Source organism: Pantherophis guttatus, chromosome 14 (assembly GCF_059756535.1).
Source record: "Pantherophis guttatus breed Tessera chromosome 14, ASM5975653v1, whole genome shotgun sequence".
Taxonomy (NCBI): domain Eukaryota; kingdom Metazoa; phylum Chordata; class Lepidosauria; order Squamata; family Colubridae; genus Pantherophis; species Pantherophis guttatus.
In genome coordinates this window covers 22,636,219-22,648,035 of record NC_142076.1, presented here as the reverse complement: position 1 = coordinate 22,648,035, position 11,817 = coordinate 22,636,219, and the positions used below count along the sequence as shown (strand labels likewise).

At 53.9% G+C, this 11,817-nt stretch overlaps 2 protein-coding genes across 5 annotated transcripts in view; both read left to right on the top strand.

Moving 5' to 3' along the window:
* The first annotated feature begins 7 nt into the window (after positions 1-7).
* On the top strand, positions 8-1,686 carry CEP20 (centrosomal protein 20). The gene is made up of 5 exons (XM_034441453.3): positions 8-171; positions 278-475; positions 718-802; positions 1,200-1,361; positions 1,591-1,686. The coding sequence occupies exons 1-4, from the start codon at positions 144-146 to the stop codon at positions 1,321-1,323; spliced, it is 435 nt and encodes a 144-aa protein (XP_034297344.2). The 5' UTR covers positions 8-143; the 3' UTR covers positions 1,324-1,361; positions 1,591-1,686.
* A 2,278-nt stretch (positions 1,687-3,964) lies between these two features.
* LOC117679487 (myosin-11) overlaps positions 3,965-11,817 on the top strand; it is a 30,866-nt gene continuing 23,013 nt past the window's right edge. For all 4 annotated transcript variants that reach the window (XM_034441456.3, XM_087878736.1, XM_034441455.3 and 1 more), the window contains exons 1-3: positions 3,965-4,376; positions 7,550-7,911; positions 9,897-10,053. In XM_034441456.3, coding sequence (XP_034297347.1) covers positions 7,567-7,911; positions 9,897-10,053 — 502 coding nt within the window. In that variant the 5' untranslated portion in view covers positions 3,965-4,376; positions 7,550-7,566. The remainder of the gene's footprint in view (positions 4,377-7,549; positions 7,912-9,896; positions 10,054-11,817) is intronic.

The following is an 11,817-nucleotide window of genomic DNA, read 5'->3' as shown; positions in this document are numbered from 1 at the left end:
GAGCCCGGCCGCACTGATTCAGCATTCCCCCCCGTCCCGTCGCTGCTGAGTCAGCCCGCGCTGCGATTGGGCGGGCGCGGGCCAATGGGGTCGAAGGGCGGGCTCCCGGCCCTCGTGGGCTTCCGGCCCCGCCCCCTCCCAAGATGGCGACGGTCGCCGAGCTGAAAGCGGGTAACGGCGGCGGGCGCGGCGCGGGTGCCGGGAGGGGGGGGCGCGGGCGGAGGGCGGCGGCGGGGCAGCCCCTGTTGAACGGCGGCGCGCCTCTGTCTCCGCGCAGCCCTGAAGGAGGCGCTGGGTCGCAGCGGGGCGCTGGGGCAGGTGCGCGCCCGCGTCCGGGCTGAGGTCTTCGCCGCGCTGGACGACCCGGGCGAGCCGCGCCCCGCCGCCCCCCGCGAGACCCTCCTGTTGAACGAGCTCATCCGCGAGTACCTGCAGTTCCAGCGGTTCCACTCCAGCGCCTCCGTCTTCCTGGCCGGTGAGGAGGTGGGGGGGTGCGAGAGGTCATCCATCCGGCCCTGCCCAGGAGGGGCGGAGGAGCCTTTGCTGAGAAGGGCTCCGGGGGCAGGAGGGCAGGCGGGACACACACACACACACACACCGCCGTCTCAGGCCAGGGAACCCGGGCGGCCTCCGGACAAGCCCCCGGCCAGACCGGTCCCCGCATCTCCGTCCGGCCGCCCTCGGACCTGAGCCCGCTCCCCCCCCCGTCTGTTGCAGAGTCCGGCCAGCCCGAAATCCCCTTGGACCGAGATTTCCTCGCCAAGGAGCTGCATGTCGTTGAAGACCCCAGCAGCAGATCCGTGTAAGAAGGCGACCGGCTCTCCCGAGGTTTTTCTCCCTTGGTCAGACATTGGTTGCCTCCCAGTCCAAATCCCAAATCATTTGTAAGCGGCAGTGGTCATTTTTGCACTCTTGGCTCTAAAAGCAACCCCTTTTCCAGCTGGACATTGGTATTTCTGAAGTTTCATGTGAGTGGCTGTCCAGTGTTGCATTTGGAGGCTGATAAATCCATCCCAAAGTCCTTGTGCAATGAGCCCTGCTGGATTTGGAGAGCTTGATTGCTGAGTGACTCTACCTTTGTGCCTTTATTTCTCTTGGGGGGGGGGTGGCTCTCTGCAGACCCCACTGAAGGGGGCACCTGCAACCCTTTCGCAGAGTCTCCTCTTTAAGTATTGGGATTCTTTTCTTTGTCTTAACAGGCCACTTTTGTATGGAATTCTAACTCAGCTGTTACAAGGCAATGAAGATAAGGGCCCCCCCACATCCCCCAGAGCCCCCTCGGTGGCACCTTCAAAGTGGACTACCAGCAAGCCATCTAATTGAAGCAGTTAAATGGGTACAGCACACACAAACCAACAGACGTGTGTATATATTAATAATACTTTATTAAACATATATACTGCCTGACTCTCAGTGACTTTGGGCAGCTCACCAGTTACAGGGAAATCAATGAACGATGGAGCCAGGGGTCTTCCTCACCAAAGACCTGGGCGAAGAGCTGTTTTAAACAATGCTTGTCTGTCTTTGAGTCACCACGTTGCAGTCTGTGTTTGGACACTAATGCGTTAATGGCTTTATCTTAACTTTCAGAAACTGTTGCAGACTTGAAATATGGTGTGAGGCTTTTGAAGATACATGGGGTTCACAAGGCATCCATGAATAAAGTAACCACATTTTTTATGAGTAGCAGCTGTTTACATTTGTTATTGTGGTAATCATCTCTTTGGTCCGATAAAAACAGTTGATTAAGAAGGGCCACAATCAATACATTCAATGTTTCTTTCAGTTCACCCCACAGAAGATCTATGTAATAGGTAAAAGTTGAATGTGACTTGATGGCACTTAAGTCATCTGGTCGTTTAACAGCACAGTAAAATAATCAAACCTTCAGGACACTAAACCTTCAGACAGGCTGTTCCCCTTTTTACAGGAAGGCATAAATCGGCTTCGTAAGGGAGGGGAAAACCCCTCAGTTGGCCTTGGCATCTTTTGAGAAGTGTGTGACACGTCAAGGCCAGACTGATTTCCCAGGCATTCATCTGTTGAAACTCAACTAACGGATCTGGTACACTCACAATGCAAGGAGCATGAATAGAGGCGGGTCTCTTGAAAGGGGATCCCCAAAGGGACTCGCTTCAACTCTGCAGCTATCCTGGGATGGTGAACGGAGCCTGGGCAGCCACTCCCTACTAGCAGCTGGCTTTTCCTTTCTGGCCATGAGGTAGTGGTCACTGCCTGTTGAGGGCTGTTCCCCTCCCTCCCTCCCACAGGACAGGACAGGGCGGCTTGGCCTTGTGATCTGGCTGGTGGAGAGTTGCTCTCCTTTGATAGCTTCACGTTTCCAGCTTATTTCTGACATCATCTGGTCAGAAGAGTCTGGTCAGCTCCTGTGATGCATGTTGGTTTCCTTAGTATGTTTCCTTTCAAAACGAGGAGGAAGCCCCACTGCAGTTCCTGGTAGTTTCTGTCCACCAAGCATCCCGCTTAACTTCTGCAACGTGTCCTGATGAAGCCGCTGTTCCTTCCCCGTTCCAGCTCAGTCCCCTCCTGCCATAAATCATCCCTTGCTTGGGATTCTTGCTTGTCAGCCAGCCGGGTAAAGGCCAGGAAAGGGTTTCCACTCCTTTTTAAGCTGTTGCCATTGAGAGGTGCAGATATTTATAAAACAGTTTCACAGCTCTTCCAGCTGCCCATCTTCCGGAAGGCGTGTGAAGATGCTCAAAGAGGCACCCGCGTGAGGCGGTGGCTGCTGTCCATCCACCTATGTGCATCAACTCGGAGTTTGCCTGATAAAGAGAAGTTGTTCATCCATCACTGCCAAGCTTGAATTGCCAGATACCATAGGGCCTGAACTCTGCCCAGCGGGGCCAGGGGCCAGGTGGGGCCTGCTGCCTGACAACATCTGGCTTGGCTTGTGGAGCACAAGTAAAGGGAAACCAGGTTCACCCACAGTGGGGCTGCAGCTTCAAAAGGCTTAAGAAAGGGGCATCTGGACGCCTCTGGGATAATCCCTATGAGTTCTGTGCCCCCTTTCTTGGCAAAGGGTGGGCAGGGAGCCCACTGGACAAATAGTCCAATACCCTGCAAAAGCTGAGTGCCTGCTCCCCTGGCAGAGCTCAAGGCTTGTGGGGGGCAGTAGAGTTGCACAACTGGAGAGCATCAGGCCAGGCTTGGCAGGCAAGGGGACTTCTGACCCCAGGGCAGCAAGTGGGTCAGCCAGGCTCCCCCTCCTTTCCTGCTTGGGAAGGTGGACCTGTGAGGGGCCACCAGCTTGGACCTCCCTGCCTGCCTTGGGCTCCATATTTAGGCTGCTGCTGTTCTGCACATCTGCAAAGACAAGTTTGCATCTGGAATGTGGACGGGAATTGCTGGAGGATCCTGGTGTTTCCTATTTGGGATGTCTGAGGACCCTGGGCCAGCCAGCGTGTGGGGCTGGAGCCGCACAGGGAGGGAGGGAGGGAGGGAGGAAAGCACCCGAGGTATTAGGGGGCTCAACCTCCTCCTGCAGGACCTCTTGCCTCCTTCCCTGCTGGGCCGAGGGGACCCACTCCTCCCCTTCTTCCCAGTGCCCCGGGCTTTTAACAGCTGCTTTTTGCCATTTAAGGACAGGGAGGCATTGGGGAGATTTGCAGAGGTTCTCAGGAAGGGAGCTCCAGGCAAGGTTTCTGCAGAAACAGCCGGGCACGAGCTGGGAAAAAGCAAGCCCTTCCATTCCCCAGAGATGGGCCAGCCCAAAACAGCCCAAGGTCCCCAAATGTTACATAAACAGGCCAGGGACAACACACAGCTCCTTCCTCCTTGGGAACGGCCGCCCCCACTGAGAGGCGTCTCCGGCTTGAGCTCTGCATCAAAGCCGGGGCCAGATAAGAGCCTGCTGATGGCCAGGGAGAAATGGGGGAGCTGCCTCTTATCTGCCCCCCCCCACATCTCCCCTTTGCTGGCCCTGGGAGCTCATGAGAAAGCAGGAGCGGTTAAGCGGCTGCTTATATCTCTAGACCAGATGAAAGAAAGCTCCATTCTGGGAAATAGTGTTGCAATGGGAAGTCAGATAATTTCTGAGCCATCCCATAATGCCACGACACGAGTTATTAGGGGAGAAAAGGAGAGGGAGCGAATGCCTCTTAGCAGGGGGTGAACTCTGGCTGCAAACTCATCGCTGGAGCACCCTCTCTCTCTCTCTCTCTCTCCTCACCCCCCTGGCACAAGTCTTCGTATCTGAGCCCTGGAGACTGTTGGGGGGAGGAATTCTGTGGCCCCTCCCCTGAGCCCGCCACCTCTATATAGAGGGGACCGAGCGCATCAGGCTCGGTCTGCCCAGCTGCTAGCAAGCACCCGTCCGGACACGCCTGCATCTTCGGCTTTCTTCCTGGACTTCTGTAAGTACCCTGGTCGGCCAAGGACCATCCTGCACCGTCCCTGGACAAGAGCTGCCCCCCTTCAGGCTAACTGCGCCTCCTGGGGAAGGCAGTGAAGTAGATGCCCTCCCCCCCGGGGCACAGACAAGCTGGTGGCAGCGTGGCTAGACCCAGGTTGTCGTCCTCCTGCTTTTAAGCACTGCCTGAGTAACCTCAGGCCAGGACGGAGGGCTTGGAATTGCCTTGCCAGGATTGCTGTCTGAGCACCCAGGAGGCAGAGGCACAGGGAGAGGGCCATTGAGGTGGAGGGGACCCCAAGGATCACCTAGTCCAACCTACTGCAGGAGTACCAGTTCCACTGTCCTGGGAAAGTGGGTTGCACATCCTCTTCTTGGTAACTCCAGAGATGGAGACCCCCCCCCATAGGTGGACTACTCAGCTGCAGTCCAGATCTTACTGCCAGGAAGTGTAGAAATAAAATCAAAATGCAAAGCAGAGCTAATAACTCCACCTGCACAGAACTTAAGAATCCGAGACTGCATTCAGCACCAGAATAAATTTGCACTGAAGACAATCCCAAATAGGAACAATCCATTGATGAAATGATCCAAGATCATTTCTTTCAAACATGTTTTATTGTTGGTATATACTATAACAGACTCAATTAAGACATCTTTTCAAATTGCCTTCCTGAATTCCTGAATGTGATTACTTGCTGGCAATTAAAATGCTTTTTCTGGCCCGAGTCTCCCTGCAGTCACTATGTCCCCCACAACTTCAGTGTCCACCCTGGGGCAGATGAGCTGGGCTGGCTGCTCAGCCTCTCAGGGCTGAGGAGCATTGGGCCACTTGTGGCAACATCCTGATTTTAAAAAGAAGCTCGGTGGAGCCTCAATAACTTAGTTACTGGGCTTGGTCTTGCATTTCCCTGAGAAAGCCAAGGATGCCTTAAGAGGAGACCCAGCTGCTGTGAGTAAAGGGGGAAAGCAGCAGAGGGCAACAGAAGCTCCCTTTTTCAGCCAGGGGGTCAGCGCCTGTTGTAAACCGCTCAGAGTAAGGGTCTCCTTACCAGCAAACCTGGATGTCAGCTGAGCTCAGCGTTGAGAACCAGCAGCAGCCGTGCCGGCTTTTGAACCAAAGCCTTCCTCTTTGCACGTTCCGTATTTAGAAGTTCCCTAAATCATTTGTTTTGACAGCTCATCCTTGACTGTATCCTTTTCTCCTTTTCTCCTGAAACAAAGAGAGCCTTCCGTGCAGGTGAAGGAGCCGGGCGGGGGCTGCCCCCCAAGGCAGGTTTGGTAGGAGGGTCTCACTTGCAGGGCTGCTAAATTCCCACCCTGGAAGCCGCAGGCAGCCTTCAGCCCGGAGGTGGCCGGTGCGGACAGCTCCTGCTGGCCTCTCTCCTCTGCAGGGATTGTGGGGGATCTGGCCTTCCTAGCAGAGCCATTGGATCTAAATGGCAACTTCTTTCAATTATTGTCTTTGGAAAGGATTCTGTTATGCCCTAAAAGGTATTTGTTTTGAACTTGTTATCATTAGGGAATTTTTTTTCTGTCTCCCTTCTTTTTTTTTTTTTTTTTTTTTGGCTGGATCTGCTCATAAGGAGAAGAACGTGGCCATATATGGTAGCCTGCCCGCATTTGTGCAAGCAGAGAGCTTTGCAAATGGCCTCTCTGCCTTTGGGGGCCTGGATCCCTTTGGAGCCCCCCATGAGGTCAAGGGAGCCTTCTGGCTTCTCCCCAAAATGCCCCTTTATTCCGCAAATGAAGAGGAGGCCAAGGGTTTCAAAAGAAACACATGAGCAGGGGGAAGGGGGTGAATCAAAAGGTGCTTGGAATGTTTCTTTCTGCCCCTTAAAGATTCTGGGGACTTTTCAAAAATCTGCACTCTGGCTGAAAAGGGCAAGGATTAGGAAATGCAGCAGAAAGCCCCAAACTTCTCCGTCTTCATCGTGGGTGATGAATTCCTGTCTTCTGAACTTAGCAGCCTGTCGGCAGATGCAGCTGACAATATTTATATTGCCTGCAAATGTTTAGATCCTGCCTTCCACTCTGCAGTGGAAGACCTCCACGGCAGCTAAGAAATGTGAATTCCAAGCACAGCAATAAAGAACAACGTAGCCCAAAGAGATGCCATCAAAACAACCTTAGTGAGGCAAATACTTAACCAACTGAGCAAAAGAGGAAGCGACGAGTGGAGACGAGGCCTGAGACCTGCCAAGGCTGGACCAACCCAAGAAGCCCACATTTCCAGTTCTACTGGCCATCGGTGGCTGAGCAGGGCTTTCTCCGTGGACTCAGCTGGCCTGTGATTATGTCTTAAAATATCTTGACCAAAGGCCAGCCAGTCTTGCCAAACAAGTGATAAAAGTTTCCAGTCCTAATCCATTGGTAACACAGGGGAAAGAGACCCTCCACGAAATCTGCAAAAAATTCCCAGGCTGTTTTTCTGGAGAAAAGTTTGAGTTGCCACCAGCAAACATGCCAGGGAGCTGTTCACAGGCCTGCTTGGCTGAGAAGCTGACAGTGGGACTTCCAAGGCAGCAGATCTTTGATTCCTGATGCTGGGAGTTGGCAGAAGGAGGCCTGTTTTCTCTCTGCTTTGCCAAGAATTAATTAATTTTCTCTTGAAAAGAAGAGATTTTGATCATTATTTGATGCATAAAACAATATTAAGGAGCTGGACGTCATTGCTAAAGGTTGTCTTGAAGTTATTTTTCACTGCAAAAAGTATGCACTTTAATATAGCTTGATGTAAGAATTAAAACAAAACCCCAAATATAGTGATGCTTTTCTAAGTGATGGGTCTGCTTGGAAGGCCCCCCTCCCCTAGCCAAGTTGGGGGGGAGGGTTGTCTCTTCCAACCAGCAGCAATTCTTGCAACCATCCTGTTCATCAAAGCATCATCCTGATCTCTCTGCCAAATGCCCCCCCCTTTTTTATCCCAGGCTTTGCTTAAAATGTGGCCACGGGTGAGTCCTGCATCCCTGCGTAATATCTTTAGATCAGAGCCACACGTGGCCCTGCTTGGTACCAGCATTGTGTTGATGTACTGTATCTTATTCTGCCGGCATGGTTCCAAAGGGCCCCGAGTGAGTTCCCGGCCTTTGTCACATCCAGAGGGAGATATTGTGCCAATTCAGGGCTTCAAGGGTAACAGAGCGGCATTCAGTTAACCTGTGTTCTCTCGCCCAGGTGCCCTTTGAGCCAAAATGGCACAGAAGAGCCAACTCAGCGACGATGAGAAATTCCTCTTTGTGGATAAGAACATCATCAACACCACAGTGGCCCAGGCCGACTGGTCAGCCAAGAAACTGGTCTGGGTCCCTTCGGAGAAGCATGGCTTTGAAGCCGCGAGCATCAAGGAGGAGAAGGGGGACGAGGTGCTGGCCGAGCTGGCCGAGAACGGGAAGAAAGTGACCTTCAGCAAGGATGACATCCAGAAGATGAACCCGCCCAAGTTCTCCAAGGTGGAGGACATGGCCGAGCTCACCTGCCTCAACGAAGCCTCCGTCCTGCACAACCTCCGGGAGAGATACTTCTCAGGCCTCATTTACGTAAGTCTCTCGGCCCAAGAAGGCAGGGCGTTGGCCCTGGGCTGCTAGCTGCCGATTGCCAGCCCAGCCTTCCCCAGCCCTATGTCCTCCAGGTGGCCGATGGCTGTCCTCCATCAGCAAAGGGAGGGGAAACGCACGGCAGCTGGGCTGGGGAAGTGGGGGGGGAGGGACGGAGGGCTTTGGCTTGAGAGAGGTTTTGTTTATTTTGGTTGCTATAATGCACAAGTAAGGAAAGGAAAAGGAAGATGGGTGGTTAAAGAGGGATGAAGACTAGAAAGCCAAGCAAAACAACACACACACACACACACACACACACACACACACACACACACGCCTGCTGCTCTTTCCATCTGACTGCTTGTCAGGATCAGCTTGGAAGATCTAGTTCTACAAAATTCTGCAGGAAGCCACTTGGCAGGATGGATCAGCCCCTGGGAACTCACGGCTCCCTTTTGTGTCCTTTTTGAGGGCTTTTCTTTTAGAGAGTCCACTTTCTGGGAAAGAGAAGCAGCTTCTTCTGCAGTCCCCCCCTGCCAGCCAGATGAGATGGTCCACCCTGGTGGTCATCCCTTTTCCAACCTGAATTTGCACCGAGAGGGGAGACGAGAGGGACACGACTGAGCCGTCTCTTCTTTAACAATTTACTTGCACATATTTCCACGCCCAGACTAATCTTCATGTTGGGGGAGGGGGGCACAGAAAGTGCCATTTTCCTTTTGAGGGGGTGGAGGGTTTGTGGCTGAAAGCTGAGGAGAAGAGAGGCACTCCAGGCCGGAAGGGGGCTGTGATGGAGGGAAAAGTTTATGCCCCTGTAAATCTGTGAGCCACAAACACAGATCCACAAGTGAGACATCCTAAAGCTCCTTCCCCACGTTTATGGGCCTTTGGCAGGCCATACGAGGAAAGGTCTTTCTTCCCAGTCATAATGAGGATGGTTGAGGCTGCCGGGGGTCCCCTGGCAGAGTTTCTGAAGGCAGCCATGAGGGAGAGACTCAGTCCGGGGGTGGCCATTGGCAGAGGCAAAGAGATGCTGAGAGAAACACAGAGGAGAAAGTTGCCCCCTTCACCGCGGCCTCGAATATGGAGGCTCTCTTTCCGGTCTCTCTCAGGGTGCCTCTGGCTGGAAAGCTTCTCATAGTTCCCCCAGATACTCAGCAAGCCCCCCACCATCCAGCCGGCATTCCCATCCTGGAAAGCCCTGGCTCAGCCCCTGCAAGAGGTGCATTGCCAGAGCAGCCGGGGCCCTGACTTCTCTGGTCGGCCGAGAGCCATACTGGGCACTGCTTGGTGTGAAGTCTTTGGGACATTTCCTAATATGGTCAAGAAGAGGAAATCCCAGGCTGCAGATTTTGCCGTGAAGCCTGGCTGGATCTGAAGGGCAGCCTGGATGCATCTCTGCAATTACGGACTTGGAAGCTTTAATAACAGATTGGGGGGGGCAGTGAGGAACAGGCAGCAGAAAACATCCTTATGGATGTTGCATCGGTTGCCTTGGTCCCAAATCTTGAGCAGGGGCATCAGGGAAGAGGAGGACAGACCCCACCCTTCAAAATGTGGTGTTATTGTGCAAAGTGCTGGGCATTTACAGGCATCCTGGGCTGACCCAGAATCCCCCCAATTTCCCTTCCCATACAGAAGTGACTTTAAATCCAAGGCATCCTCCTCCTTCTCCTATGAGGTCAGTGATTAGGAGGGTTCCAAGGTGAGGGGGCTGCAGAGAAAGTGCCCAAAACCTGAGCAGGATGGGGAGGGGTTTCTAGCTACAGCTATCATGGCTGTGATGGAGCCTCCCTGTTCAGAAGCAGTCCATCCCTGGATGCCAGACCCTGGGAAGGAGAGCTCCCCTTGACCTGTCTGCTTCCTGCCCTCTTCCCCCCCACCCCCGACTGCCATGGTCCCTGCAAAGAACTGGCCTTCTCCCAAAGTTTCAGAGATGTGGTGGTCCCAGGTGAGGAGGCTGACTGCTCGGGGGTCTTCCCTTGCAGACCTACTCAGGGCTTTTCTGCGTGGTGGTCAACCCTTACAAGCAGCTGCCAATCTACTCGGAGAAGATCGTGGACATGTACAAGGGGAAGAAGCGCCACGAGATGCCGCCTCACATCTACGCCATTGCTGACACCGCCTACCGGAGCATGTTGCAGGGTAAGGTGGCATGCCCTTCCGATGGGCACCAGACGGCTGTTTCTGCCACCTGGGGGCTCCGTCCGGCTGGTTGGCTCCTCCATCATGGAGCAGGAGTGCCAGAGCATTCCTCCCGGTCCTTTGGCATCGGTGTTTGCCATCTTCCACCAGCTTGTGCCTCAAAAAGGAAAAGCTCTCCTTCCACCCACCCGTGCCGGGGCACGTGGCCAGAGAGAATCCCAGAGCATAGTTTGGCAAATAGGGGCATGGAGAAGGAAGGGCAGGCAGGAAGGAAGAAGCTGCCACTGCGACAGTTGGCAGCCAGGAATCTGCCACGCCATCCTTCGCCAGGGAGATGGAATTTCTTCTCCTAGAACCGTTGCCCAAGTCAGAGAGTCCGCTGCCGGCCCGAGGGGCACGCTTGTGCCAATGGTTGGGCTTGGGCATCCGGGTGCCTGGCAGTGGACCCCTAAATCACGCCCCCCCTTTGCAAAAAGGCTTCTGGTTGGCTGGACAGGAGTTGGACTCATGCGCAGCTTTGTGGTGCAGAGAGGATGCAGCCATCCCACAGTGGCTTGTGGTTTCTGTTCTCTCAGTTGGTGAGCCATTCTGAGCCCGGAGCCGGAGGGCCCCTGTCCCTGGCTAGAAGCGATAGCTGGCACCTGTGGTTTGCCTTTCCTGCCACTCCTTCCACCCCATGCAGCTCCCTGTCGGGCATCGTAATCTAGGATTTAAATCCATTGAGTTGAGGCTGGCAGGGCCCGGGTCTGCAGGGGAAGCTTCTGTGGGAGAAGCTACGGGGGTCTTATAGATATCACCAAGGATTTCTAATGTGTACAAGAACCAAGGTGCTGTTTGTTGAGACTCTGAGTTTTGTGATGGAAGGTCCAGGTGCTCTGAATTACTTGCTCCTTCTTCTGAGTCTAATGTCCGAAGGGTCTCCGTCAATGGTTTCGCCCAAAGTCTGGCCTGTTTGGGTAGCAGCCAGAGGGCTGTTGCTGCCAGACCTCCCCTTAGAGGGGGAGACGTGAAGAAGCCTCTGCTCTTGGGGGCTCTGGGGCTGCAGGGAAAGGAGCAAAGGAGACACCTGGAGGGTTCCTACCAAGCACCGCTGCCCTGCCGGTGCTTGTAAGAATCTGCTGCAGGTTAATCTTGGTCTGCTTACAGCACCACCATCAGAGCCAAAGGTTCTTCGGTCAGAAGTCCCTGCCTTGTTGCCAAAAGGACAGAGGAGCAAACGTATAGCTTAAGATAGTTTACAAGCGAATGTTTGCTTCACTCAAGCGTGTCCAGAAAGTGCTGCTGATTTACTAGCACATAATACTGTTTGGTTCCAGCTGCATTTGTGGGTTCTCCAACTTCACTTATGGGCTTCCAGCTGCTGCTATAAATCAATTGCATTGATTAAATGTTTATCTTCGGAAATAACATGGAGAGAGAGCAAGGAAGAAGAATGCGGTATGGACAGCTGGTGGTTTATGCCAGCCCTTGAGGAAGCTGATTAAGCCGTAGGGAAGATCCAGGAGCCTCTGCAGCCTTTCTGCAGAGCTCTTCCTCAGGCGCAGCTCCCTCCCCTCGTCACCCTCTCTTCCTCGACTCCCCTCTGGACACACCTGGGGACATGGGAGACCTTGGGGCCGCCAGCCTGGCACCCGAGCCAAGGAAGCTGCTACCAGCTTCTGAGGCTCCTTCCCGGCTTCTCACTCTTCTTTCTCCTTTTATGGCCAAGCTGCTCTTTGCAGGAAGCCCACAACTCCAGCAGTGCTGAAGCGGAACCAGCCGCTC

Coding starts and splice junctions, on each gene's coding strand:
- CEP20 (XM_034441453.3), top strand. CDS start 144: ATGGCGACGGTCGCCGAGCTGAAAGCGG. Junction 172..277: donor GGTCGCCGAGCTGAAAGCGG/GTAACGGCGGCG, acceptor GTCTCCGCGCAG/CCCTGAAGGAGGCGCTGGGT. Junction 476..717: donor CGCCTCCGTCTTCCTGGCCG/GTGAGGAGGTGG, acceptor CGTCTGTTGCAG/AGTCCGGCCAGCCCGAAATC.